We start from the raw sequence: 27,991 nt of genomic DNA, 5'->3' as shown, positions 1-27,991 counted from the left end.
TGCAGGATCTCTCTTCCACACGCTCCTGGATAAGCCTGCGGAAGAAGCACTGTCAGAACCGGGACAATCTTATCCACTTCAGCCCGCAAGGCCCAGGCGTTTCCACTTCGCGCACTCTGAGCAAGTTAAAGGGGCACAGCGGCGGGAGAGCATGTGGGCATGCGCGAGGGACTGCGCATGGGCACACGTTACGGCACTGCTCACGGGCATGCGCACAGCGCTGCGCACGCGGGCCTTCTGCAAGCCGCTGCTGGGGTGCAGACCTGAGGGAGGTGAGAGGCGCGTGTAAGCTCCCCGCGTCTCTTTTCCAACTGGATGTTCGGAAGCCCCGAGGAGTCTTCGCACTCTTTGTGGCTCTTGAGACACGGCTCAAGACTCCTCCAGACTCCTTTCAGGGCCCTTAATGCACCTGACTTGTTTGAGCACCAAATGGGACCCAGTGACAGCCCGTGCTTCAGCCCCTCGAGGAGAGGTCAGTTCCTCAAGCCTCCCTTCCAGGGCGAGGAGGCCACCCAGCCCCCAGCCGTGACCCACGGACTCCCAGGCGTCGGGTAACACAGCTCTAAGCTTCCTAAAGCAGGGTAGACCTCCAGGTTGCTATTTCGTCCTGGGCCATGATGGCTGCCAGCTGCGGGCGGGAGCGGGGGATGGGCACAGTTTTTAGGACGGTTGCCAGTCAAGTAGAAGGGGTGCAGCAGTTTGGGAAGAAGAAGAATGGAGCTCAAGCTCCCTTTCTTCTTGTATATCTTTGAAGGCACTTGAAGAAAAGACACAGGCTGGCAATAGTGTGTCAGGCTTTAGACAGTAAATGTGACCCTCTTGCGAATCCAGGCCTTTTGAAGACCACCTGGATGTGGCTGGTTTAAAAAGGCAGAAAGAGCAAATTATACAAATTTCTAATATTCTCACCCTCTCCCCCGCAAAAGAAAAAATCCAAAACATTTTAGCTGGGAAAGTTAATGTCCTCTCCTTTAAAAATGTCTGGAATTTGGGGTGAGTTGGTGCAAAACCAAAATATATGTTTTGTTTTTAATTTATTTCGGAGAGACGCATTGGGTTGATCCAGGTGTGTGTCTTTATTTTCTCCTGTTGACTATTTTTCCGTCTTTCCATCTGTTCTGATATAGCAAACTTGATGGCGTATTGATCAGGACACTTTGTTTTATAGCCTCGAAGCCACTCTTCATATTTATGGGTGAAAGAGTCTTAATTTCAAGATTCGTCTTTAGGAGCCCAGCGTTTTGCTTTTTCAAATTGTCAAATTGGTCCTGTGGCTTAATTAGCATTCACCTAGTAATAGGTTTTGCCAGGTAGAGAAAAATGTAAAGGCCGGAAATAGTAGCTTTTCAAAGAGAAATTCAGAGAACAAGGATAAAAGGAACAAGATGCGCTGTTTAAATCTAGGACGATCTTAAAAATGCCTGTTATGACAGACTGTGCCTTTATCTAGAATGCAGGTGGATTGTGTCATTTTAGAAACCACTTTTGAACTTTCTTCTGGTTCCCTTGGCTGTGGCAGTGGATATGCCGTTTCTTTCAGGGATGAAAAGCTTCTGGCAACTAGGGAAAGATCCAAGCCCAGTTTATTCCACCCAATTTGTGAGATTGTTGGGAAAGCTCTCATTTCATTGAAAAATCATGGCAGAATCCTCAGGGAGTTAGCCATTGTTTTATTTTATTTTATTTATTTATTTTAGCTTAGTTTATCTTTTGAGGGCCACATTTGCGGCATATACAGGTTCCCAGGCTAGGGGTCAAATTGGAGCCGTAGCCACCGCCTACACCACAGCTCACGGCAATTCTGGATCCTCAACCCACTCTGAGAGGCCAGGGATTGAACCCACAACCATGGTTCCTAATCGGATTTGTTTCAGTGGAACTCCCACCATTGTTTTATTACTGGACCTCAAGCAAGAGTTGGCTGTTCATGGTAGGAAAGATGAGATCCATTTATGCAGTCTTTGTTGATTTTAACCCTATTTGACCTAAATATCAACTAAGATAGAAGACACTTAACAAAGCCATAGGCAAATGCAAAGCATTGTGTTAGCATATCAGCTGGCTTTTGCTACATAACAAATAACCTGGAACCTCAGTGGCTTAAAACAACAACTAATTACTATTTCTTATAAATTTGTGTGTCCATAGAGGGTCAGTTGATCACTCCAACTGTCCCTCATTCTTTTCATAGGACCAAAGAGGTACCCTGGGCATGTTATTCTTATGGTGAAGGGAGAGGTTCAAGAGGATAAATGGAAGCATGGAAACGTGCAAGGCCACTTGGACCCTGGGCTCTGTACCTTGTCTGATTCTGCTCACCAAAGCAAGTCACGTGGCTGAACTCAAGGGCAGAAAATCATGTGTCACCAGTAGTGGGAGAACACTTGTCATGTGGCAAAGTGTGTGGATATAAGGGTTGGTGAATAGGGCCATCAGTGTAAATCTTCCCCAGGTGCAAACAGACTAAAATCATACCTAATTCACATGCGTTAAAGAAGGTGGGGGGGGGAAGGGTATTGTCAGGAGTTCCTGTTATAGTGCAATGGAAAGGAATCTGAGTAGCATCCATGAGGATGCATGTTTGATCCCTGGCTTTGATCAGTGGGTTGAGGATCCCAAGTTGCCGTGGCTGTGATGTGGGCCAGCAGCTGTAGCTCCAATTCTACCCCTAGCCTGAGAACTTCCATATGCCTCCGGTGCGGCCCTAAAAAGATTTAAAAAAAAAAAAAAGAGTGTCAGAGAAAGAAAGTGTTGATTGGAGTGGATCATGCAGAGTCTAATAGGGTGTTTAGGGATTTTTTTCTTTACCGTAAGAGCAGTATGAAACCATTGGGTGGATTGATATAATCAGATAGATAAAGTGTATGCATGAGATTTAGGTGAGAGTGGATTCCAGCAGAGCAATTAGAAGGTTCAGGTAGGAGAGTTTGGTAGGTTAGGCTCTGTGGAAGGCAGTGGAATTAGAAGTATCTCAATTCAGGAGAAGGTTAGGAGGTACAATCACCTAGACTTTGTGAACAGTAGATCATGAGGAATGAAGGGAGGAAAGTTGTTAAGAATGATTTCCAAGCTTCTGGCTTGCACTGCTGGATGGCAAATGGTCCCATTTGAGGACCACTGGGCCATCTGAGTGGAGATTTTGAGTAGATAGTTGACTAGAGAAGGTGTTGGGGATGGAGATAAATATCTGACAGTCTTTAATCAAAGAACGGTTCCTAGAGCATGTAAAGTCTGTATCTAGCTTTGAGGGTAAGATTAAGTTAGCAGATACAAAAGCTAACTGATGAGATGATGTACCAAGCCATTTGCAAAAGATGCCATGCAGGTAATTTTCATGGACCTTTGCAGTCTTTGTGAAGCAGTAACAGAAATAGTTTTTAAAAATTCAGAGGGCTAAAGGGCTTAAAAAGCTCTGAGGGGTTCAGTGTGTCATAATCAAATGCTATAAAATAGTGTAAGGTTACAGAAAGTTACCACAGGGAATCAGAGGGGAGGTAATTTGGACATCTTGGTATCTAGTGATGACCTGAATTGTTCAGTATTGTCTCTCCAGGATTTGTACAATACTTGGCATGCAGTATGCAGTGTTTGTTGAATGAATAAATGAAAGGCCAAGTGACTATAATCTGTGAATTAATATGTTAAACTTTCTTGCATTACTATTAAGAATGAGTAATTTTGCATCAAAATGAGCCACAAACCACTCAATCTATACTTTTTGAATCAAAAAGTTCACCTTAAGCATAAATTTTTGATAAGAAGCTAACGGCCTTTGCACAGAGATCCTCTGTCTACCTGCCTGTCTTGTGCTCCCTCTCTGTCTGTCCTTGCTGTCACTGCGTCGTCCTAGCAGCCATTTGTTCAAAGGGCTGCTTCCTGAGGATGACTGCTTCCCAGGCTCTGCAGTCAGAGAGTGTGAGGAAAAAGGCTCTGCACCAGGCCCTGCTGACCTTTGAGAAGCTGGGGCCTCACCTCAAAAAACTTACTTGACCTTTATTTAAAATTTACTTTAACTATTTAACTTTAGCCTTTGATGTGCCCATTAAATGGGAGAAGACAGAGTCTAGCAAACCATGGCCTATGGCACAAATCTTGAACACAGCCGCATCTATTCATTTAAACATGGTCGGTGGCTGCTTTCACACTGCAAGCACAGAATTGAGTAGCCACTACGGGGACCATAGGGCTCACAAAGCCTGAAATATTTACTATCTGGCACTTTATAGAAAAGGTTTGCTGACCCTGGTACATTCAATTAAGAAGCGCTTGCCTCTGGCTATCAGTCAGTCACAATAATGGTTTTTTTTTTTTCCCTGTGGAATAGATAATAAGCCCTTTTGCAAAAATACTTGATTTTTCTTTTATTATAGTTTTTTAACACATGGTCTAACAATTGTGTAGGCTCATGTAAGTAAGAAGGGCCCAGTCTACTCTAAGTTATGACTTCGATTCCCGGTGTTTTTTCGTGAACTTTTTTTCTCACAGTACTTCCTTCTCTATAAATGCATTATTCCAGTGAATTCACACTCCAAACCTTTTTTTCCTATCACCAAAATATACCTCTTGGAAAAAAATCTTTGCAATTCATTCTTACTGAAGTGTAAACTACTTCAGGCTTAAGAGATAGCTACACTCCAAGTAGAGCAGTGTGTATATCCCTTGAGGGTTTCCCTACATTTCATGATGTTTCCACCATAGTATCTAAAATAATGTTTTTCTTTTTCACATTTTGTCTCTTCTGAGGTTAGAGACCACTTATTTACCTTTTAACCTGAGCACCCATTACCCAGCTAAAATATTTATTGAAGGAAAGGATGGATGGGAGAAGGAAAGACAGACAGGCTGACAGGCTGCTTGGCTTAGAGGGTTACTTAGCTGTTTCCTGTGTTTTTGAATTTTAATTAAAGGACATGACCTGAAGCCAAGCAATAAAGCCATATTGGTGGAATTTTAAACATCAAGAAGCAAGTGGGGGAGATTTTGTGAATAGGGACAGCTTCCTGGAACCTATTAAAATCTATACTTGAAGAAAGCAGTCTCACCTAATTTTTCAGACCTGAACATGAGAAGGGAGATGTACATGTGACATCTATGATAATAGACTAACCTTCCAGTGCTCAAAAGAAATAGTTTAAAAAAATCTAAATATATCCAAAACGTGAAAACAAAACAAGATATTTGAAGTCTGCCTCAAGAAAGAGACCAGGCAAAAACCATGCAATGCCAGGAAAGCATTTCCCAAAGCCAGATTCATCTGGGGTTACCCATGGTGGGGTGGGGATGGAAGGCAGCAAAACTTGATTTTCAGAGCTATTGAAATCACCTAGGTTTGAATCCTATCTCTACTTCTCTCTGGCAGCCTGACCTTTGTCAAGTCTCTGAACAACTCAGAACCTCAAAGTCTTTATCTGTGAAGTGGAGATATAAATACAGTTGACTCTGGAATAATGCAGAGGTTTGAGGTGCTGACACTCTGAACAGTCAAAAATCTGAAAATAGCACAAGTCAGCCTTCCTCATCTGAGATTCATTGTGCTACAAATTCAGTCTACCACAGTTGGTGTAATGCTGCAGTATTTCATGAAAAAAAAAAAAAAAAAAAAAACCCTGTAAGTGGACCTGCTCAATTAAAGAAAAAAAAAGCTTATAAAAGGGTACTACTGTAGTACCCTTTTATAAGGTTTTTTTTCCTTTTTGAGTATTGCTTGCTTAATTTTTTTATTATAGTTGATTTACAGTGTTCTGTCAATTTCTGCTATGTAGCAGAGTGACCCAGTTACACATGTATATATATTGTTTGTCTCATATTCCATCATGTCTCATCACAATAGATATATTTCCTTGTGCTATACAGCAGGACCTCATTGCTAATCCACTCCACATGCTATAGTTTGCCTCTACTAACCCCCAACTCCGGTCCATCCCACTCCCTCCCCTCCCCCTTGGCAACCACAAATCTGTTCTCCATGTCCATGGAATATCTTTCCATTTCTTTGAATCCTCTTTAATTTCCTTGGTTAATATGCAGAGCATTAATTAATTAATGATTAGTTTTCTCAGCATATAAGTCTTTCACCTCCTTGATCAGGTTTATTCCTAGGTCTTTAATTTTTGGGGATGTGATTTTAAAAGTTACTGTTACATATTCATTTTCTAATGTTTCATTGTTAATATATAGAAATGCAACTGATTTCTGAATGTTGATCTTATATCCTGCTACTTTGCTGAATTCGTTGATCAGTTCAAGTAGTTTTTGTGTGGTCTAAATAGAGCATCACATCATCTGTATAGAGTGACAGTTTTACCTCTTCTCTTCCAATTTAGATACTTTTTGTTTCTTTTGTGTCAGATTGCTGTGGCTAGTACTTCCAATACTATGTTGAATAAAAGTGGTGAGAGTGGGCATCCTTATCTTGTTCCAGATTTTAGCAGAAAGGCTTTCAGCTTTTTGAATTTTATTTTGAGATAGGTTGAGATATCTTCCCTCTATACCCACTTTGGTAAGAGTTGGATGTTGGATTTTTGTCAAATGCTCTTTCTGCATCAGTTGAGATGATCATGTGGTTTTTGACTTTTGTCATTAATGTGGTGTATGACGTTGATTGATTTGCGTATGTTGAACCATCCTTGTGAACCTGTGCTGAATCCCACTTGGTCATAGTATATGATTTTTTTTTTTTTGTATCTTGTTGGATTCGGTTGGCTGAAATTTTGTTGAGAATTTTTACATCCATATTCATCAAATATATTGGCCTATAATTATCTTTTTTGGTAGTATCTTTGGCTTTCATATTATGGTGATGGTGACTTCATAGAATGTCTTTGAGAATGTTCCTTCATCTTCTTCAATCTTCTGGAAAAGTTTAAGGAGTTTGGGTATAAGTTTCTCTTTGTATGTTTGGTAGAATTTGCCTTTGAATCCATCTGGTCCTGGACTTTTGTTGTAGGAAGTGTTTTTATTACATATTACATTTCATTTCTAGTGATTGGTCTGTTCAGTTGATCTACTTCTTCTTGATTCAGTTTTGTCAGGCTATAAGCCTCTAGAAAGTTGTGCATTTCTTCTAGGTTGTCCAATTTTTTGGCATATAATTGTTCATAGTATTCTCTTATGGTCTTTTGTATTTCTGCAGTATAAATTGTAATTGTTCCTCTTTATTTTATTTGGGTTTTTTTTCTCTCCTTTTTGGTGAGTCTGGCCAGAGGTTTGTCAATTTTGTTTACCTTTTCAAAGAACCAGCTGTTAGTTTTATTGATTTTTTTTCGATTATTTTTTGAATCTTTATTTTATTGATTTCCCCTTTGATCTTTATGATTTCCTTCCTTCTGCTTACTTTAAGTTTTGTCATTTTTTTTTTTCTAAGTCATTTAGGTGTTGGGTTAAGCTGTCAATTTGAGATTTTTCTTCTTTTTTGAGGAAGGCCTGCATTGCTATGAATTTCCCTCTAAGCACTGCTTTTGTGGCATCCCACAGATTTTGAATGGTTTTGTCTTCATTATCATTTGTCTCGAGGTATTTTTTTAATTTCCTTCTTGATTTCCTCATTGACCCATTGGTTTTTTAGTAGCATGTTGTTTAGTTTCCATGTAGTCAGTTTTTTTTCTCATATCTTTTCCTGTGGTTAATTTATAGTTTAATGCCATTTTGGTCAGAAAAGATACTTGAAATAATTTCTATACTCTTAAATTTGTTGAGGTTAGCTTTGTGCCCCAGTATGTGCTCAATCCTTGAGAATGCTCCTTGTGCACTTACAAAGAATGTATATTCTGATGTTTTTGGATGTAATGTCCTGAAAATATCAATTAAGTCTAACTTTTCTATGATGTCATTTAGGATCTCTGTTGCCTTAGTGATTTTCTGTCTAGAGGATCTGTCCATTGATGTGAGTGGGGTGGTCAAGTCTTCTACTATTATTGTATTCCCATCGATTCCTCTTTTTATGTCTGTTAGTATTTGTTGTATGTATCTGGTGCTCCTATATTAGGGGCATAGATATTGCTGATTATAATATCCTCCTCTTGAATGGATCCTTTTACCATTAGTGTCCTTCTTTGTCTTTGTTAATGGACTTCACTTTAAAGTCTATTTTGTCTGATAGGAGTATTGCAACTCCTGCTTTCCTGTCTTGTCCGTTGGCATGAAATATCTTTTCCTGTCCCCTCACTTTAAATCTATATGTGTCCTTTGCTCTAAGGTGAGTTTCCTGTAGACTGGAGTGATTGGATCATTTGCAGTGGCAGCAGCAGGGTGGGTGTGTCCCCAGGGGAGTGAGACCAACAATGGCTGATGCCCAGTTGCAGTCCTCTTTTTTTTGCCGACCTCTGAGGTGACTAGGGCTGCAGGTGGAGCCTGTTCACAGACCCCTAATGGTGGTAGGTCACTCCTCCCTCTGTTTTCTGAGATGACTACTGTGGTTTGTTCCCACTGCCTTTAGAACACACACAAGGCACCATGTAGTGCTTAGCCCCCCCATGCTCTTAGCCCACACAAGAGGTGCCTGGCCACCTGTAGCCTGCACAAGAAGTGCCTGATCTCCCATAGCCTGCGCAAGTGACCTTTTGCCACCTATAGCCTGTGCCAGAGGTGCCCCAGCCTCAGAGCCTGCGTATGCAGGGAGATTCCTATGGCAGTCCACCCCTCTTCCTCTCGCCCTCTCCAACAGTGGCACCTTGCTTCTCCTGTGGGCCCAGGCCTCCTCCCAGGTTCTGCTCCCCAGCCCATGGCATACCACTCCCCAGTCCATGGCACACTGCTCCTTAGCCCCTCAGGCTATCTCCATACAGCCAACCATAGTCCTCTCCCCAGCCTAAGTCTCAGCACCCAGCCCCCACTGGAGCATCTTAGGCTATGGTGTCCAGGGGGTGGTACAGATGATCTTGCAGCTCTCACTCTGCTTTGTCCTTCTCAGTCCAGCTGCTGTGCTTTTCTCGGAGACTTTGAGGTCCCTTCATCTTGACTGAGCTCCCAGTAGGTTAGGTGGCTTCTCAGGGTGTGGGTTCCTTTTCTCTTTCACAACTCCTTCTCAGGATTGCTAGTCCTGTCCTGATTGCTTTTCTTTCTCTCTTTCTCTTTTGTTCTACCCAGTTATGTCGAGGGTTTATGCCCTTTTTGGAGGTTTAAGTTCTTCTGCCAGCATTCAGTAGATGTTCTCTGTGAATTGTTCCACTTACAGATGTGTTGTTTGGTTGTATTTGTGGGAGAAGGTGAATGTGATGTCTCATTCCTCCGCCATCTTGATCATTCTCTCTGTTGTATTTTGAGTCTCTATTTTATTGACTTTCTGATGTTTATGATTTCCTTCCTTCTGCTGACATTAGGTTTTGTTTGTTCTTTTTTTTTTTTTTTTTTTAAGGGCCTCACCCACGGCATGTGGAGGTTCACAGGCCAGGGGTCAAATCAGAGCTGTAGCTGCTGGCCTACACCACAGCCACAGCAGATCCAAGCCACATCTGTGACCTACACCAACAGCTCGTGGCAGCACCATATCCTTAACCCACTGAGCAAGGCCAGGGATCAAACCTGCGTCCTCGTGGATGCTAGTCAGATTTGTTTCCACTAAGCCACAACGGGAATTCCTGTTCTTCTTTTTCTAATGCTTTTAGGTTGTAGTTAAGTTGTTGATTTGAGATTTTTCTTCTTTTTAGGGGAAGGCTTCTATTGCCATGAACTTCCCTCTAATAACTGCTTTTGAGGCATCCCATAGATTTTTGAATGATTGTGTTTTCCCTTGTATGGCTTTTGATATGATAAATAGTGTACCTTAAATATTACCTTTTTTTAAAGAGACCATCGTTCATTTATTCATTCATTCATTCATTTAGCACTTCCTGTTTGCAAGTTATTGACTTACTCATTTTAAAATATTCTGACCTCAGAGTGAAATAATTGATTATACAAAGCTCATTTGATTTTTCTGAATATTAGATTCAGTACAATGTTATATCCTCCCCCGGCTTTTACTTAAAACCTGTTATATGGCTAGCACTGTATAAACTCTGGGTCTAACCAGATAGGGAGAAGGCTCTCTCCCAGCTGTTGAGGAGTTTCAAAGCTTTTTAGAAAGGTATTAACTAGCAGTTAATAGACGGCATTCTGCTTTTTGCTTATTTGCTTGCTTTTTCAAAATCTCAACCCTCCATGGCATATTTTATTGTATTTTCCTTTCTCCCCCAATTTTATTGAGATATAATTCACATAGAACATTATGTAAGTTTAAGATATATAGCATAATAGTCTGAAATATGTATGTATTGCAAAGTGATGACCAAAGTAAGTTAACATCCATCACCACATGTGGTTAAAAATTTTTTTTTTCTTGTCACGAGATAGGTGACTACTGTCAATTAGTCAGAAGAGGAGACTGGCAGCCTCAGGATATCAGGGAGGCCTTCTTGATCTAAAAATGGCTGGAGACTAGAGTGGGACCAGCAGCTCCCTTTCACATCAGGAACCATGTGTTACTCTTACCCTGGCATCAGCTTGCCCAGAATATAAGTGCCATGACAGCAGGAATTGTGCCTGTGTTGTCCATCTCTGTATCTTGAGTGCCTAACACATTGCTTGGCACATACTAGATTCTCAATACCAATTTAAGGAAGAAAAAAAGGAAATCAGTTGGTTACTTAGTTGGGAGTTAAGTTAGGATCAGCCTGGTAGGAGAAATTGTATGATCCCTTTTTTGTTTGTTTTTTTTTACATTTTTTCTCCTCCAGCAGTTTCTCTCCCTCTAGCTCCTTTCAACCTCCTGTACCTTCCTAATCTGTTTTGTGTTCATCTCTTGAAAGCACCCTGGGTTGTTGGGGATTTGTGCAAACATAGTGTGATCTCATTGGGTAGTGTTTTGACTCTTGTCGGGAAAAGGCAAACACCTCCAAAGACAGGGTTCTAGGCAGTTCTCAATACCAGCCACCAGCCTGGCTCTCTGCACATGTGTGCATTTCATAACTACTACCGATTAAGCCCAGTGTGAGAACACGGTGTTTTCCATGCTGATGTGACTCCAACGAAGTGCTCTGTTATGTTCAAACTGGACTGAGGATGAGCCCCATTTGTTCACTCCACATTCATGCGGTGACCACTCTGGCCAGGCCCTGAACAGCAAGCAAGAGGCTCCCTACTCATTCTCTTCGCAGTTGGATTTACAGAAAATGAACTATTTTGCTAGAAAGTTGAACTGGAAATTATAATCAAATATGCAAAGGAAAGTTTCCAGCAATCTTGTGAAAATTATAATGAGAAAATATATCCCAGGTTTAGCCAAGAGAGCTACAATTCCATAAATGACAGTTCTGTTGTCTATGGATTTCTTTTTAAAGATTGTTACTGATTCTTAATTTTCTCTTCCTGTGTAATGAACTCATAAGCAAGCCCTCCAAATTGTGCTGTCTATTGCATAGAATAAAACACTATGGTTCTTAAAATAGAACACCAGTTTTTCCTAGTTGTGCAATTACTGGCAAGCCACCTGCTGGAAAAAGGTACATTTACTATGAATTTTACTATCAGACAAGGAATTAGGCCTGATAAGCCTGCCTTATTAAAAAAAAAAAAAAGAATTGGGCAACATTCACAGGGGATTTAAATGGTCTTACTTGCAGGTGTTTTCCACGTAAGGAAATTGAGGCTCTGGGAAGCGACATGCCAAGTTCACATGTACTGAAGGTCAGAGTTGGGATTGCAGTCCTAAGTCAGGTGCCCTTACCTCTCAATTGTATTGCCCCCTTCACTTGTCTCTTGTGGATGTTGTAATAAATTGCCCCTAATTGGTGGCTCAAAACAACAGAAATTTATTCTGAGAATTCTGAGAGCCACAAGTCCAAAATCAAGGTTTTGACAGAGCTACACTCCCTCTGAAGGCGCTAGGGGAGGACCTTTCCTTTATAAGCCCACATCATGGCCTTTAGAGCCCATAAAAAAATAATCTCATCTCAAGATCTTTTGTTTGATTACATCTGCAAAGACTCCTTTTACAAACAAGATAACATGAATAGGCTCCAGGGGTGAAAAGATGGGTGTTTTGGGAGGGCTTCCATTGAACCCACTCACTACATACTTTATATTATCTAAAGTAGTAACCACCATTATATCAATTTTAAAAAACAGTGCTCACAGTGGTTTGTAGTATGTTTTTCTCTCCTTATTTACAAGTATTTCTGGAGTCAGACTTGGGTATTTGAATTGAATTCTGGCTCTTTTGTTAACAAACAATGAAGACCTTAGGTGAGTTTCTTTATATCCCTTTAATCTTCACTTTTCTTGGCTCTATAATGAGAATAGTAATTTCCACTCCTTAGGGTACTTGTGAAAATCAAAATAATAATGCATGTAAAACTCTTAATGGAATGTCTAGTAAGAGCTGGTGTTCAGAAAGGGCCAGCTGATTTTAAGTTAGAATAATACCACAACTAATTTATTCTTTACAAAATATGTGTATTTGAGGTCCACCAGAGGACACATTTCCACCAGCCAGAAACTTCCTTTTTTTTGTCTTTTTTTTTGTCTTTTTTTGTTGTTGTTGTTGTTGCCATTTCTTGGGCCACTCCCGCGGCATATGGAGGTTCCCAGGCTAGGGGTCCAATCGGAGCTGCAGCCACCGGCCTACGCCAGAGCCACAGCAACGTGGGATCCAAGCTGCGTCTGCAACCTACACCACAGCTCACAGCAACGCCGGATCGTTACCACTGAGCAAGGGCAGGGACGGAACCCGCAACCTCATGGTTCCTAGTCGGATTCATTCACCACTGCGCCACGACGGGAACTCCTTTTTTTCATTTTTTTAAAGTTTTACCTAAGTATAGTTGATTTACAATGTTGTGATAATTTCTGCCTTAGAACAAAGTGATTCAATTATACATATACACATATCCATTCTCTTTCAGATTCTTTTCCCACATAGATTATCACAGAATATAGGGTAGAGTTCTCTGTGATATATAGTAGGTCCCCATTGGCCAATCATTCCATATACCTTAATGTGGATATGCCCAGTTCCAGACACCCAATCCATCTCTCCCCGCCCCCATCTGTCCCCTTTTGTAAACATAAGTTTGTTTTTCAAGTCTCAGTCTATATCTCTTCTGCAAATAAGTTCATTTGTTCCTGTCTTTTATATTCCACATACAAGTGATATCCTATGATTGTCTTCACTTAGTATGATAATTTCTAGGTCCATGCATGTTGCTGCAAATGGCATTATTTCATTCTTTTCTTTCATTCATTCAATATTCCATTGTATGTATGAACCACCTCGTCTTTATCCATTCCTCTGTCAGTAGACATTTTGGTTGTTTCCATGTCTTGGCTATTGTAAAAAGTGTTGCAGTGAACATTGGGGTGCACGTATCTTTTCAAATCATGATCCTCTCCAGATAGATGGTAATTCTATTTTTGGTTTTTTGAGGATCCTCCATACTGTTTTCCATAAGGTTTGTATCAATTTACATTCCCACCAACAGTGTAAGAAGGTTCCCTTTTCTGCAAACCCTCACCAGCATTTATTCCTTGAAGACTTTTTGATGATGGCCATTCTGGTTGGTGTAAGGTGGTACCTCATAATAGTTTTAACTTGCATTTCTCTAATAATTAGCAATATTGAGCATCTTTTCATGAGTTTTTGGCCACCGTATGTCTTCTTTGGAGAACTGTCTATGCAGATATTCTGCCCATTTTTTGATTGGGTTTTTGGGTTTTTTTTTTTTATTGACCTATATAAGTTGTTTTATATTTTGGAGATTAATCCCTTGTCAGTTGCTTCCTCAATTATTCAACTATTTCTGCCATTCCATGGAGTGTCTTTTCACTTTGTTTATGGATCCCTTTGATGTGTAAAAACTTTGAAGTTTAATTAGGTCCCATTTGTTCTTATTTTCATTATTTTAGGCAGTGGATCTGAGAAGAAATGCCACAGTTAATGTCAGAGAGTGTTCTGCCTGTGTTTTCCTCTAAGGGTTTTATAATATCCGGTCTTGTATTTAGATCTTTAATCCATTTTGAATTTATTTTTGTGTGTGGTGTTAGGGAGTGTTCTAATTTCATGCTTTGATGTGTAGCTGTCATGTTTCCCCAGTACCACTTATTGAACAGTCTGTCTTTTCTTTATGGTATATTCTTGCCTCCTTTGTTGTAGATTAGTTTACCATAGGTGCACAGGTTTATTTCTAGGCTTTCTATCCTGACTCCTGATCTATATGTCTGGTTTTGTGCAAGTTACCATACTATTTTGATGACTGTAGCTTTGAAATATAGTCTGAAGACAGGCAGCCTGATTCCTCCAGCTCCATTTTTCTTGCTCAGGATTACTTTGTCTACTGAGGGTTTTTTATATTTCCATAAAGCTTTTAAAATTTTTTGGAGTTCCCGTTGTGGCTCAGTGGTTATCAAATCAGACTAGGAACCATGAGGTTGCTGGTTCCATCCCTGGCCTTGCTCAGTGGGTTAAGGATCTGGCATTGCCCTGAGCTGTGGTGTAGGTCGCAGATGGGGCTCAGATCCCACATTGCTGTGGCTGTGGCATAGGCCAATGGCTTCAGCTCCGATTGGACCCCTAGCCTGGGAACCTCCATATGCCAAGGGTGTGGCCCTAAAAAAAAAAAAAAAAAGACAAATAAATACAGACATTGGCAAATAATAGATAAAAAATTTTAAAAATAAAATAAAATTTTTTGTTCTAATTATGTGAAAAATGCCATTGGTAATTTGATAGGGATTGCATTGAAAGTGTAGATTGCCTTGGGTAGTATAATCATTTTGACATATTGATTCTTCTAATCAAAGAGTATTGTATATTTTTCCATACATTTGTGTCTCCTTTCTTTCATCAGCCTCTATAATTTTTAGGGTACAGGTCTTTTGTCTCTTTAGGTAGGTTTATTTTTAGGTATTTTATTTTTTCTGATGTGATAGTGGATTTTTTTCCCCACTTTTTCTTGGTGATCTTTCATTGTTAGTGTATAGAAATGCAATCAATTTCTGTGTATTAATTTTGTATCCTGCAACTTTACCACCACATTCATCGATGAGCTCTAGTAGTTTTCTCATAGCATCATTAGAATTTTCTATGTAGAGTATCATGTCATCTGCAGTGAGTTTTACTTCTTGCTTGACAATTTGGATTTCCTTTTATTTCTTTTTCTTCTCTGATTGCCATGGCTAGGACTTCCAAAACTATGTTGAATAAAAGTGGCAAGAGTGTACATCCTTCTCTTGTTACTGATTTTAGTGGAAAGGCTTTCAGCTTTTCACCATTGAGAATGATGTTAGCTGTGGGTTTATCACATGTGGCCTTTATTATGTTGAGGTAGGTTCCCTCTATGCCCACTTTCTGGAGGGTTTTTTTTTTATCAGAAATAAGTGTTGGAATTTGTCAAAAGCTGCATCTATTAAGGTTATTATATGGTTTTTTTATTCTCAATTTGTTAGTGCAATGTATCACCCTAATTTGCGGATGTTGAAAAATCCTTGCATCCCTGAGATAAACCTCACTTGATCATGGTTTTTGATCAGTGCTGTTTTATTCAGTTTGCTAGTATTTTTTGAGGATTTTTGCATTTGTGTTCATCAGTGATATTGGCCTGGTAATTTTCTTTTTTGGTGGTATCTTTGGTTTTGATGTCAGGGTAGCAGTGGTCTCATAGAATGAGTTTTGGAGTATTTCTTCCTCTGCAACTTTTTGGAAAAATTTCAGAAGAATAGATGTTAACTCTTTTCTGAATGTTTGCTAGAATTCACCTGTGAAGCCATCTGGTCCTGGACTTTTGTTTGTTGGAAGTGTTTTATTTTTAAAGACTGTATCCGTGGCATATGAAAATTCCCAGGCTAGGGGTTGAATTGGAGCTGCACCTGTCAGCCTATGCCATAGCCACAGCAATGTCAGATCTGAGCTGCATCTGCAACCTACACCATAGCTTGTGGTAGCACTGGATTCTTAACCCACTGAGCGAGGCCGGGGATTAAACCCACATCCTCATGGATAATAGTTGGGTTCTTAACCAGCTGAGCCACATGGAAACTCCTTTTGGAAATTTTTAAATTTCAGTTTCAGTATGAGTTATTGGTCCATTCAACTTTTCTGTTTCTTCCTGGTTGAGTCTTCAAATATAATACCTTTCCAAGAATTTTTGTCCCTTTCTTGTAGGTTTTCCATTTTATTGGCATATGGTTGCTTGTAGTGGTCCCTTGTGATCCTTTGTATTTCTGTGATGTCCATTGTAACTTCTCTTTTTTCATTTCTAATTTTACTGCTTTGAACCATCACCCTTTTTTCTTCATGAGTCTAGCTAAAGGTTTATCCATTTTGTTGATCTTTTAAAAGAACCAGCTTTTAGTTTCACTGATTGTTTCTATTGTTTTCTTTTTATTTCATTTATTTCTGTTCTGATCGTTATGATTTCTTTCCTTCTACTAACTTTGAGTTTTATTTGTTCTTTCTCTAGTTGCTTTAGGTGTAAAGTTAAATTGTTTATTGGAGACTTTTCTTATTTCCAGGGTAAGCTTGTATTGCTGTAAACTTGCCTCTTAGAAATGCTTTTGCTGCATCCCATAGGTTTTGGATCATTGTGTCTTTGTTGTCATTTGTTTCTAGGTATTTTTTATTTCCGCTTTGATTTTTTCTTTTGATGATACATTGGTTTTTTTAATTTATTTTTTATTATAGTTGATTTTAAATGTTTTGTCAATTTCTGCTGTATGGCAAAGTGACACAATTATTTATATATATATATATATATATATTCTTTTTCTCATATTATCTTCCATCATGTTCCATCACAAGTGATCTATTTATGGTGATTGATCATTAATTGACTTTTCATTCATGATTTATAAATATATGATATAGGAGTTCCCATTGTGGCACAGCAGAAACGAATCCAACTAGGAACCATGAGGTTGCAGGTTTGATCCCTGGCCTTGCTCAGTGGGTTTGAGGATCCAGCATTGCTGTGAGCTGTGGTGTAGGTCACAAGTGTGGCTCAGATCTGTCATTGCTGTGGCTGGGGTGTATGCTGGCAGCTGTAGCTCTGATTCGACCCCTAGCCTGGGAACCTCCATATGCCACGGGTGCAGACCTAAGAAGCAAAAACAAAATACACACACACACACACACACACACACACACGATAAAAAAATATTATGTAACTTTTCCTTTTAGGGTAATTTTTTTTTATTTCTTTGTCTTTTTAAGGCTGCACCCACAGCATATGGAGGTTCCCAGGCTAGGGGTTGAATTTGGAGCTGTAGCCGCCAGCCTATGCCACAGCCACATCAACACCAGATCCAAGCCACATCTGTGACCTGCACCACAATTTAAGGCAATGCTGGGTCCTTAACCCACTGAGCAAGGCCAGGGATTGAACCTGGGTCCTCATGGATACCAGTCAGATTCATTTCCACTGAACCACGATGGGAACTCCCTTTATTGGTTGTTTAGTAACATTTTTAGTCTATACATGTTTGTGTATTTTGTAGTTTCTTATTTTGTAGTCTTACAGCATTGTGGTCAGAAAAGATGCTTGATAGGATTTCAGTTTTCTTAAATTTTCAGGGCCTGATTTGTGGCCCAGCATGTGATCTATCCTGGAGAATGTTCCCTTTTGCATTTGAAAAGAATGTGCTTTTGGAAGGAATGTTCTATAAATATCAGATAAGACCATCTGATCCAATGTGTCATTTAAGGCTTATGTTTCCTTATTGATTTTCTGTCTGGATGATCTGTCCATTGCTATAAGTGGGGTGTTAAAGTCCCCCACTATTATTGTGTTACTGTCAGCTTCTCCTTTTAAGGCTATTAGCAGTTGCCTTATACATTGAGGTGCTCCTCTGTTGAGTGCATATATATTTACAAATGTTTATCTTCTTATTGGAGCAATTCCATTGTCATTATGTAGAGTCCTTCTTGTAACTGTCTTTTAAAGTCTGTTTTGCCTGATATGAGTATCACTACTCTAGGTTTCTTTTGATTTCCATTTTCATAGAATACCTTTTTCCATCCCCCCCGCAACTTTTAGTCTGTATGTGGTCCATAGATCTGAAGTGGATCTCTTGTGGACAGCATATATATAGGTCTTGTTTTTGTATCCATTCAGCCAGTCTTTGTCTTTCGTTCAGAGTGTTTACTCCATTTATATTTAAAGTCATTATTGATATGTATGTTCTTATTGCCATTTTGTTTTTGTATTTGTTTTCATAACTCTTTTTTTCTTCCCTTCCTCTTTGGTTCTCTTGTGATTTTATGACTATCTTTAGTGTTGTGTTTGGATTGCTTTTCCTTATTTGTGTATGTATCTTTCATATACTTTTAGTTGCAGATACCATGAGGTTTTGATACAGCAGTCTACGTATACGTATAGATAGACAGATACACACACATGCATATATACACACACACAATTGTTTTGTATTAATTCCAGATGTGTTTCAGAAATCCTGTATTTGTCTCTTCCTCACCTCATGATTTCTGGTTTTGATAGCCTATTTGTGTGTGGATAATATCCTAGCTTTACTATACATTTGCCTTCACCAGTGACCTTCCCCATTCATAGTTTTATGGTTTTTATAATTATCATATTTTTTGAGAGAGGATAGTACTTGCCTCATACTCAATGAGATTTACATAATTTTTTTGTCATTCTCTCTTTTTAGGGCTGCACCCACAGCATATGGAGGTTTGAAGGCTAGGGGTCCAATCAGAGCTGTAGCCGCAGGCCTAAGCCAGAGCCACAGCAAAGTAGGATCCGAGCCATGTCTGCAGCGTGCTGCACAGCTCATGGCAACACCAGATCCTTAACCCACTAAGCAAGGCCAGTGATCACACCTGCGTCCTCAGGGATGCTAGTTGGGTTCGTTAACTGCTGAGCCACAATGGGAACGCCTGTTTCTTTTCTATAGATTGGTTCATTTGTGGCATATATTAGATTCCAGATATAAGTGATAACATGTATTTGTTTTCCTTTTATGATTTTTATTTTTTTTTGTTGTGGTTGATTTACAGTGATCTGTCAATTTCTCCTGTATAGCAAACTGACCCAGTTGTACATAGGTATATATATGTATAGCATATATATACATACATGCATACATCCATATGTATGCATAGCAGGATCTCATTGCTTATCCACTCCAGATGCAGTAATTTGCATCTACTAACCCCAAACTCTCAGTCCGTCCCACTCCCTCCTCCACCTCAGCAACCACAAGTCTATTCTCTAAGTCAATGAGTGTGTTTCTTTTCTGTAGACAGGTTCATTTGTGCTGTACATTAGATTCCAGATATAAGTGATATCATATGGTATTTGTCTTTCTCTTTCTGTCTTACTTCACTCAGTATGAGAGTCTCTGGTTCCATCCATGTTGCTGCAAATGGCATTATTTCTTTCTTTTTTATGGCTGAGTAGTATTCTATTGTGTAACATACCCCATCATCTTAATCCATTCATCTGTCAATGGACATTTAGGTTGTTTCCATGTCTTGGCTATTGTGTATAGTGCTGAAATGAACATATGGGTGCATGTATCTTTTTGAATGAAAGTTTTGTCCAGATACATGCCCAGGAGTGGGATTGCTAGGTCATATGGCAGTTCTATATTTAGTTTTCTAAGGTACTTCCATACTGTTTTCCATAGTGGTTGTACCAATTTACGTGCCAACCAAGAATGAAGGTAGGTTCCCTTTTCTCCACACCCTCTCCAGCATTTGATATTTGTGGACTTGCTAATGATGGCTGTTCTGTCAGGTGTGAGATGGTACCTCACTATAGTTTTGATTTGCATTTCTCTGATAATTAGTGATACTGAGAATATTTTTCATGTGCCTGGTGGCCAATCATATGTCCTCTTCAGAGAAGTGTCTATTCAGGTCTTCCGCCCATTTTTCAATTGGGTTGTTTGTTTTTTGCTATTGACTTATATGAGTTGTTTGTATATTTTTAGATTAAGCCCTTTGGTTGTTATTTGAAACTGTTTTCTCCCATTCCATAGGTTGTCTTTTTGTTTTTTTATGGTTTCCTTGCTGTGAAAAAGCTTGATTAGGTCCCACTGGTTTATTTTTGCTTGTATTTCTGTTGCCTTGAGCGATTAACCTAAGAAAACATTTGTACAGTTGATGTCAGAGAATGTTTTCCTATGCTCTCTTCTAGGAATTTATTGGTGTCTCATGTTTAAGTCTTTAAGCCATTTTGAGCTTATTTTTATGCATGGTGTAAGGGTGTGTTATAATTTCATTGATTTACATGCAGCTATCCAGTTTTCCCAGCCCCACTTGATGAAGAGACTGTCTTTTTCCCATTTTATATTCTTGCCTCCTTTGTCAAAGATTAAGTGACTGTAGGTGTCTGGATTTATTTCTGGATTCTCTATTCTGTTCCATTGATATGTATGTCTGTTTTGGTACCAGTACCACACTGTCTTGATTACTGTAGCTTTGTAATATTGCCTAAAGTGAGGGAGAGTTCTGCCTCCTGTTTGGTTTTTGTTCCTCAGGATAGCTTTGTCAGTTCTTGGTCTTTTGTGGTTCCATAAAAAATTTTGAACTGTTTGTTCTAGTTCTGTGAAAAATGTCATGGGTAATTTAATAGAGATTGTATTAAATCTGTTGATTGCTTGGGTAGTATGGCCATTTTATTTTATTTATTTTTTTGTCTTTTTTTGTCTTTTTCTAGGGCCACACCCGTGGCACATGGAGATTCCCAGGCTAGGGGTCTAATTGGAGCTGTAGGCACCAGCTTACACCAGAGCTACAGCAACGCAGGATCCTCAACCCATTGAGCAAGGCCAGGGATGGAACCCGCAACCTCATGGTTCCTAGTCAGATTCGTTAACCACTAAGCCATGACGGGAACTCCAGTATGGCCATTTTTACAATATTTTTCCAACCCAAGAGTGTGGAGTATCTTTCTGTTTCTTGGAATCCTCTTTAGTTTCTTGATGAATGTTTTTATAGTTCTCAGCATGGGTCTTTTCACCTCCTTGATAAGGTTTATTCCTAGGTATTTAAATTTTGGGGGTGTGATTTTAAAAGGATTTTATATTCATTTTCTAATATTTCATTCTTAGTATACAGAAATGCAACTGATTTCTGAATGTTAATCTTATATCCTGTTACTTTGCTAAATTTGTAGATAAGTTTGAGTAGTTCTTGTGTGATCTGTATATAGTATCATGTCATCTGCATAGAGTGACTTTTACCTCTTCCTTTCCAATTTGGATACCTCTTGTTTCTTTTGTCAGATTGCTGTGGCTAGAACTTCTAATACTATGCTGAATAAAAGTGGTAAGAGTGAGCATCCTTATATTGTTCCAGATTTTAGTGAAAGGTTTTCAGCCTTTCTCCATTGAATACTATGTTGGCTGTGGGTTTGTCATGAATGGCTTTTATTATGTTGAGATATGTTCCCTCTATGCCCACTTTGGTAAGAGTTTTTATGGATGTTGGATTTTTGTCAAATGCTTTTTTGCATCTTTTGGGATGATAATGTGGTTTTTGACTTTTCTTTTGCTAGTGTAGTGTATGATGTTGTTTGATTTGCATATATTGATCCATCCTTGTGAACTTGGGATGAATCCCACTTGGTTGGGGTGTATGATCTTTTTTTGGGTTGTTGGATTGGGTTGGCTAGAATTTTGTTGAGAGTTTTTGCGTCTTATTCATCAAAGATAATGGCCTGTAATTTTGTTTTTTGGGGGAGTATCTTTGGTTTTCATATTATAGTGATAGTGGCTTTATAGAAAATCTTCTTCTTCAGCCTTTTTGGAAAAATTTAAGGAGGATGGGTATAAGTTCTTTTTGTTTGGTAGAATTTGCCTGTGAAGCCATCTGGTCCTTTTCTTTGTAGAGAGTGTTTTTATTACATTAAACATCATTTCTAGTGATCAGTCTGTTCAGTTGATCTGTTTCTTCTTGATTGAGTTTTGGTGGGCTGTATGTCTCTAAAAGTTGTCTGTTTCTTCTAGGTTGTCAAATTTGTTGGCATGTAATTGTTCATAGTATTGTTTTAATGGTTTCTTGTATTTCTGCATTATCTGTTAAGATTTCTCCTTTTTTACTTCTTATTTTGTTTATTTGGGTTTTTTCTCTCTTTTTGTTGAGTCTGGCCAGAGGTTTCTCAATTTTTGTTTACTCTTTCAAAGAACCAGCTCTTGGTTTTATTGATTTTTTTCTATTGTTTTTTGAATCTCTTTTATTGATTTCCTCTCTGATCTTTATGATTTCATTCCTTCTGCTGACTTTAAGGGGTTTTTTTTGTTGTTGTTGTTCTTTTTTCTAATTCATTTAGGTGGAGGGTTAAGATGTTAATTTGGTATTTTTCTCCTTTTTTGAGGAAGGCCTGTATTGATGTGAACTTCCGTCTAAACACTGCTTTTGCAACTTCCCATAGACTTTGGTTGTATTTTCATTATCATTTGTTTCAAGGAATTTTTTTATTTCCCTTTTGATTTCCTCATTGACCCATTTGTTTTATATTAGCATGTTATTTAATATCCATGTACTCAGTTATTGCTCACTTATTTTCCTATGGGTTATTTCTAGTTTCATGCCATTGTGGTCAGAGAAGATACTTGAAATAGTTTCTATGCTCTTAAATTTGTTGAGTTTAGTTTTGTGTCCCAGCATTTGGTCAATCCTTGATAATGTTCCATGTGCACTTGAAAAGAAAGTAATTCTGGAGTTCCCATCATGGCGCAGTGGTTAACGAATCCGACTAGGAACCATGAGGTTGCGGGTTCCGTCCCTGCCCTTGCTCAGTGGGTTGATGATCCGGCGTTGCCGTGAGCTGTGGTGTAGGTTGCAGACGCGGCTCAGATCCTGCGTTGCTGTGGCTCTGGCGTAGGCTGGCGGCCACAGCTCCGATTGGACCCCTAGCCTGGGAACCTCCATATGCCACAGGAGCGGCCCAAGAAATAGCAAAAAGACCAAAAAAAAAAAGTAATTCTGATGTTTTTGGATGTAATGTCCTGAAAATATCAATTTAAGCCCAACTTTTCTATGGTGTCATTTAGCATCTCTTGCCTTATTGATTTTCTCTCTAGAGGATCTGTCCATTGATGTGAGGGGGATGTTAAAGTCTCTTACCATTATTGTAGTCCCATCAATTTTTCCTTTTATGTCTCTTAGTATTTGTTGTATGTATTTGGGTGCTCCTATATTAGGGGCATATATATTGACGATTGCAATATCCTCTTCTTGACTGGATCCTTTTATCATTAAATATTGTCCTTCTTTGCCCTTCTTTATGGCCTTCATTTTAAAGCCTGTTTTGTCTGATATGAGTGTTGCAACTCCTGCTTTCCTGTCTTTGCTATTTGCATGAAGTATCTTTTACCATCTCCTCACTCTCAATATATATGTGTCCTTTGCCCTGAAATGAGACTCTTGTAGGCAACATAGTGTAGTTGTAGGCTCATGGATTTTTTTTTTCCATCTTTTCTAGGTCTGCACCCTCAGCATATGGAGGTTCCCAGGCTAGGGGTCCAATCCGAGCTGCTGCCACCAGCCTACGCCAGAGCCACAGTAACACGGGATCCAAGCCACATCTGCGACCTACACACAGCTCATGGCAATGCCAGAACCTTAACTCACTGAGCAGGGCCAGAGATTGAACCTGCAACCTCACGGTTCCTAGTTGGATTCGTAAACCACTGCACCATGACAGGAACTCCTGTAGGCTTATGTTTTTTTATCCAGTCTTCCATTCTGTGTCTTTTGACTGGAGCATTCAGTCCATTGACACTTAAGGTAATTATTGATAAATATGTATTTATTACCATTTTACACCTAGTTCTCCAGTTGATTCTATGTTTCTCTCTCATTTTGGTTGGATAATTTCCTTTTATTTTATGCTCGTGTTCTTGTTTTTTTAGTTTTTGTGAATGTACTGTTTGGTTTTGATTTGTGCTTGCTCTGTTTTTCAGGTATGTTAACCCCTTCCTATATATACTTGCTTTAGCCTAATAGTTATATAGGCTCAAAGACACTCTAGGAAAAAAAAAAGAGTCTGTATTTTACTACTTTCCTTCCCCACATTTTATAATTTTGATGTCTTTTTTAATATCTTGACGTTTATCCTTTTGCTGTTCATTGTGTTTATCGTTGCTCTTACAATAGGGCTTTTTTTTCTTTTAGTTCTTTATACTGGCTTATTTAAGTGATTACTTTCCAATTGTGATTTCTCCCATCCTATTTCTTCATATTTCTTTTTTATTTAGAGGAGCACTTTCAGTATTTCCGAGAGTCCATGTGTGCTGAGCAAAAGTTACTCCTGTGGCAGTCTTCTCCTCCTCCTCTTGCCCGCCCCGACAATAGTTCCTTGCTTCTCCTGTGAGCCCAGCCGGTGGCACTCTGCTCCCTAGCTCCTTGAGGCTCTCTCCCCACCACCAGCCCTAGTCCTCCTCCAGAGCCCGAGTCTCAGCACCCAGTCCTTGCCTGAGTGTCTCAGGCTGTGGGGCTGTGGTGCCAGTGGTCTTTGTGGCTCTCCCCCTGTTTGGCCCCCTCAGTCCAGCTGCTGCGCTTTTCTCTGTGGCTTTGAGGTCCCTCCATCTTGGACGATCTCCCCGTCAGTTAGGTGGCTTCCCTGGATGTGGGTTCCTTTCCTCTTTCACAGCTCCCTCTCAGGAGTGCCAGTCCTATCCTGATTCCCCCCCCCCTTTTGTCCTTTTGTTCTACCCAGTTATGAGGAGGGTTTTTTGCCCTTTCTGGAGGTTTAAGGTCTTCTGCCAGCGTTCAGTAGATGTTCCGTGAGAATCGCTCCACATGTAAATGGTTTTTTTTTTTTTTAATATGTTTGTGGGAGACGGTGAGCACCATGTTTTACTCCTCTACCATCTTGAGTCCCTTCTCTAGGGTTTCCAACACTACGTTGAATAAAAGTGGGGAGAGAGGGCATCCTTGTCTTGTTCCAGATTTTAGCAGGAAGGCTTTCAGCTTTTCTCCATTGAGTACTGTTTTGGCTGTGTGTTTGTTATAGATGGCTTTTATTATGTTGAGATACATTCCCTCTATACCCACTTCGGTAAGAGTTTTTATCATCCAGTGTTGAATTTTGTCAAATACTTTTCCTGCGTCTATTGAGATAATCATGTGGGTTTTTTTCTTTTCTTTTGTTAATTTAGTATATCACATTGATTGATCTGCATATGTTGAGTCCACATTCTTTTTTTTTTTTCTTTTTGTCTTTTTAGGGCTGCACCTGTGGAATATGGGGGTTCCCAGTCTAGGGGTCCAATTGGAGCTTCAGCTGCTGACCTACACCACAGCCACAGCAATGCCAGATCCCAGCCACATCTGCTACCTACACCACAGCTCATAGCCACACCAAATCCTTAACGCACTGAGTGAGGCCAGAGATGGAACCTGTGTCCTCATGGCTGCTAATTGGATTTGTTAACCACTGAGACACGATGGGAATGCCAAGTCCCCACTCTTAAGCATCACTCCAGAGAACTAGAGAAGCATAGAGAGAAACACATCAACCAGCTAGGGAAGGCCAAGGAAGTCTGGTTCTTCCACCTCACCATTAGTTAGAGCCTCTCCAGTCTCCAGGGGATATAGAGATAGCTTACAGAATCTTAGGAGGAAACTACCAAATTCATAATTCCAGTTTGCATAACATCTAGATTTTAAGCTCAAAAGGGTAAAATTTTTCCCCAAAGTTTACCTAGCTTACACTTCTCAAATTATTATACTTTTTTCAGTATACTCTATTCCCATAAATATCAAATCTCATTTGTATACTTTTAGGGTCTTTATCAAGAGAAGTGTAAAGTTTATAGTAGAGCTAATATTTTCTTTCAGGGACCTTCTTGGGGCTCTCAGTAGTTTATGTTATCTAATACCTTTTAGGTGACATTTTGAAAATTCCTGGCTGGATTTGTATACTGTTTGTTCATGATATATTAGTTCCAATGTCCTGTTTGCAAAATGACAAAACTAGAATGATGTTTCTTACTCAAATTACCATAATGTTTTCAATTGCCACATAGTTAAGCCCCCTCCATCCTCATAACCTCCACAGTCATTGGGTTAGCAAGTAACAACAAAAAAAAAAATGGGGGGAGTTGTTAGAAGATGTTACTCTAATGATTTTATTACACACCTCATCATGAACTGGTGAAAAAGTCAAGAGTGTAGCCTTCTGAAAGATGACATTCTTGGAGAAGGAGGGCAAGGGCAAAGAGATCTGTGTCATGGCAGCATTTGCATGTAACAGAACAAAACTAGAATAACCTAAGCAAATAGGTTTCTCTTGTAATATAACTAGCACCCAGGCTAAGACAGATGTCAGAATCTTGCCAGGCTCCTTCTGTTACCTTTGTAGGATTGCTAGTATACTTTCAGGCAACAAACCATATTCATGATAAAAACAATAAAAGGTAAAAGGAGGAAGCTAGCCAACTCTGTTCTCTTGGAACATTTTTTCCCCAGAAGCCGTACTCTGCAACTTCCATTTAAATCTCTTTGGCCCAATTTGGGTTACATGGCCTCTGCTAGCTGCAAGGGAATTAGAGCAGGTCAGTGCATTAACTTAGCACATGGCACCTCAACAAATCATGGTTTTAATAGGAAAAATAGCATGCACATTGGCTGGGAAGCTGTCAGTGTGCAACATGATCCTAAAATTCTCCAGTAAGACAAGAGAGGGAGAGATGGGGGAGAGAGTTAAGGAGGGGAGGGGGGGGTGGGAACTGGTGTAGGGAGAGAGAGAATAGCAGAGAGAGGGCAATCAAAACATTTTAAACCCCCAAGAAATGCAGTTAATTGAATAAATCTGAGGCTGATTTTATCTAAGTAGTTCCTTTTAAGTTACTTAGATAATCCATGGCCCTAAATCTCATGGGATGAATAGGAGTTAGACAGGTTTGGAAAGGGCAGAGAGAGGGCAGAACATTCCCAGCTAGGTTTCTGATGTGTGAAACATTTTCTGTGGGGAATTACAGTCCATTCCCTGTTTCCAGAGAATAAATTACAAAGTAAAGAGTATCAGAAAGGTAACTGGTCCAGATTATGGAAGACTTGTGTGGATACTTTAAAAATGTGTTTATCTGAAGCCAGGAGGGGCTAGGTCAGACTTGCATTTTGGATAACTCACATTTGGTGACTGGGGGATGGGGGATGGAATCAAAAGGATAGAGCAGGTGAAGATAATAAGAGGCAACTTGTGTTCATACAGATGGAAAATGATGAAGCCCTGATCTGCTTGGGATGCAGGGCAGTGCACAAATAGGAAGAAATATTTCCTTGAGCATCTTGGAAGTCCTCTTAGAGGAATCTGCCTTTTATGACTAAAAATTAACTTTCTTTTATGCTCAAAGTGTCTATCTGCAGAGTCTCATATCTCTTACAGGAATTTATGGGACAGAGATTTGCAAATTAGAAACTTGACCTACTATTCATAAGTAAAATGATCTGAAAGTGTTTTTTTTTTTTGTCTTTTTCTTTGTTGTTGTTGTTGCCATTTCTTGGGCCACTCCCGCGGCATATGGAGGTTCCCAGGCTAGGGGTTGAATCAGAGCTGTAGTCACCGGCCTACACCAGAGCCACAGCAACGCGGGATCCGAGCCGCGTCTGCAACCTACACCACAGCTCACGGCAACGCCGGATCGTTAACTCACTGAGCAAGGGCAGGGACCGTACCCGCAACCTCATGGTTCCTGGTCGGATTCGTTAACCACTGCGCCATGATGGGAACTCCTGAAAGTGTTTTTTAGTAAAAGCCTGAGAACTTGAAATAGTCCTTAAAATCTAAAAGTAAGAATGGCCTGTGTCAGTGTACTTGTATTCTCATAATCTTGTGTTCTCCTCCAATAAGGAGTATCTAGGGAGCTAAGTAAAACTACAGATGCAGAGAGAGGCCCCCCTTCAGACCTACTGGATAAAAGTCTCAAAGGTGGGACTTGGGGATGGGTAGTAAATTCCCCAGGGTATTCTAATATACATCAAACTTTGGTCAACAGCATGACCAGGACCTTAACACCAAATGTATTGATAGGAGGGAGGGCATGAGAT

The 27,991-nt window shown here is 39.7% G+C and overlaps 1 protein-coding gene across 1 annotated transcript in view; it reads left to right on the top strand.

Annotated features, from left to right (window-relative positions):
* Positions 1-429: 429 nt before the first annotated feature.
* Positions 430-27,991, top strand: part of PLEKHG7 (pleckstrin homology and RhoGEF domain containing G7) — an 81,315-nt gene continuing 53,753 nt past the window's right edge. Inside the window, 1 exon segment of the mRNA XM_053743513.1 lies at positions 430-551. Coding sequence (XP_053599488.1) covers positions 430-551 — 122 coding nt within the window.

This window comes from Phacochoerus africanus, chromosome 7 (assembly GCF_016906955.1).
Source record: "Phacochoerus africanus isolate WHEZ1 chromosome 7, ROS_Pafr_v1, whole genome shotgun sequence".
NCBI classification, from domain to species: Eukaryota; Metazoa; Chordata; class Mammalia; order Artiodactyla; family Suidae; genus Phacochoerus; species Phacochoerus africanus.
The sequence above is the reverse complement of the archived record's forward strand: the minus strand, read 5'-3'. Positions and strand labels throughout refer to the sequence as shown.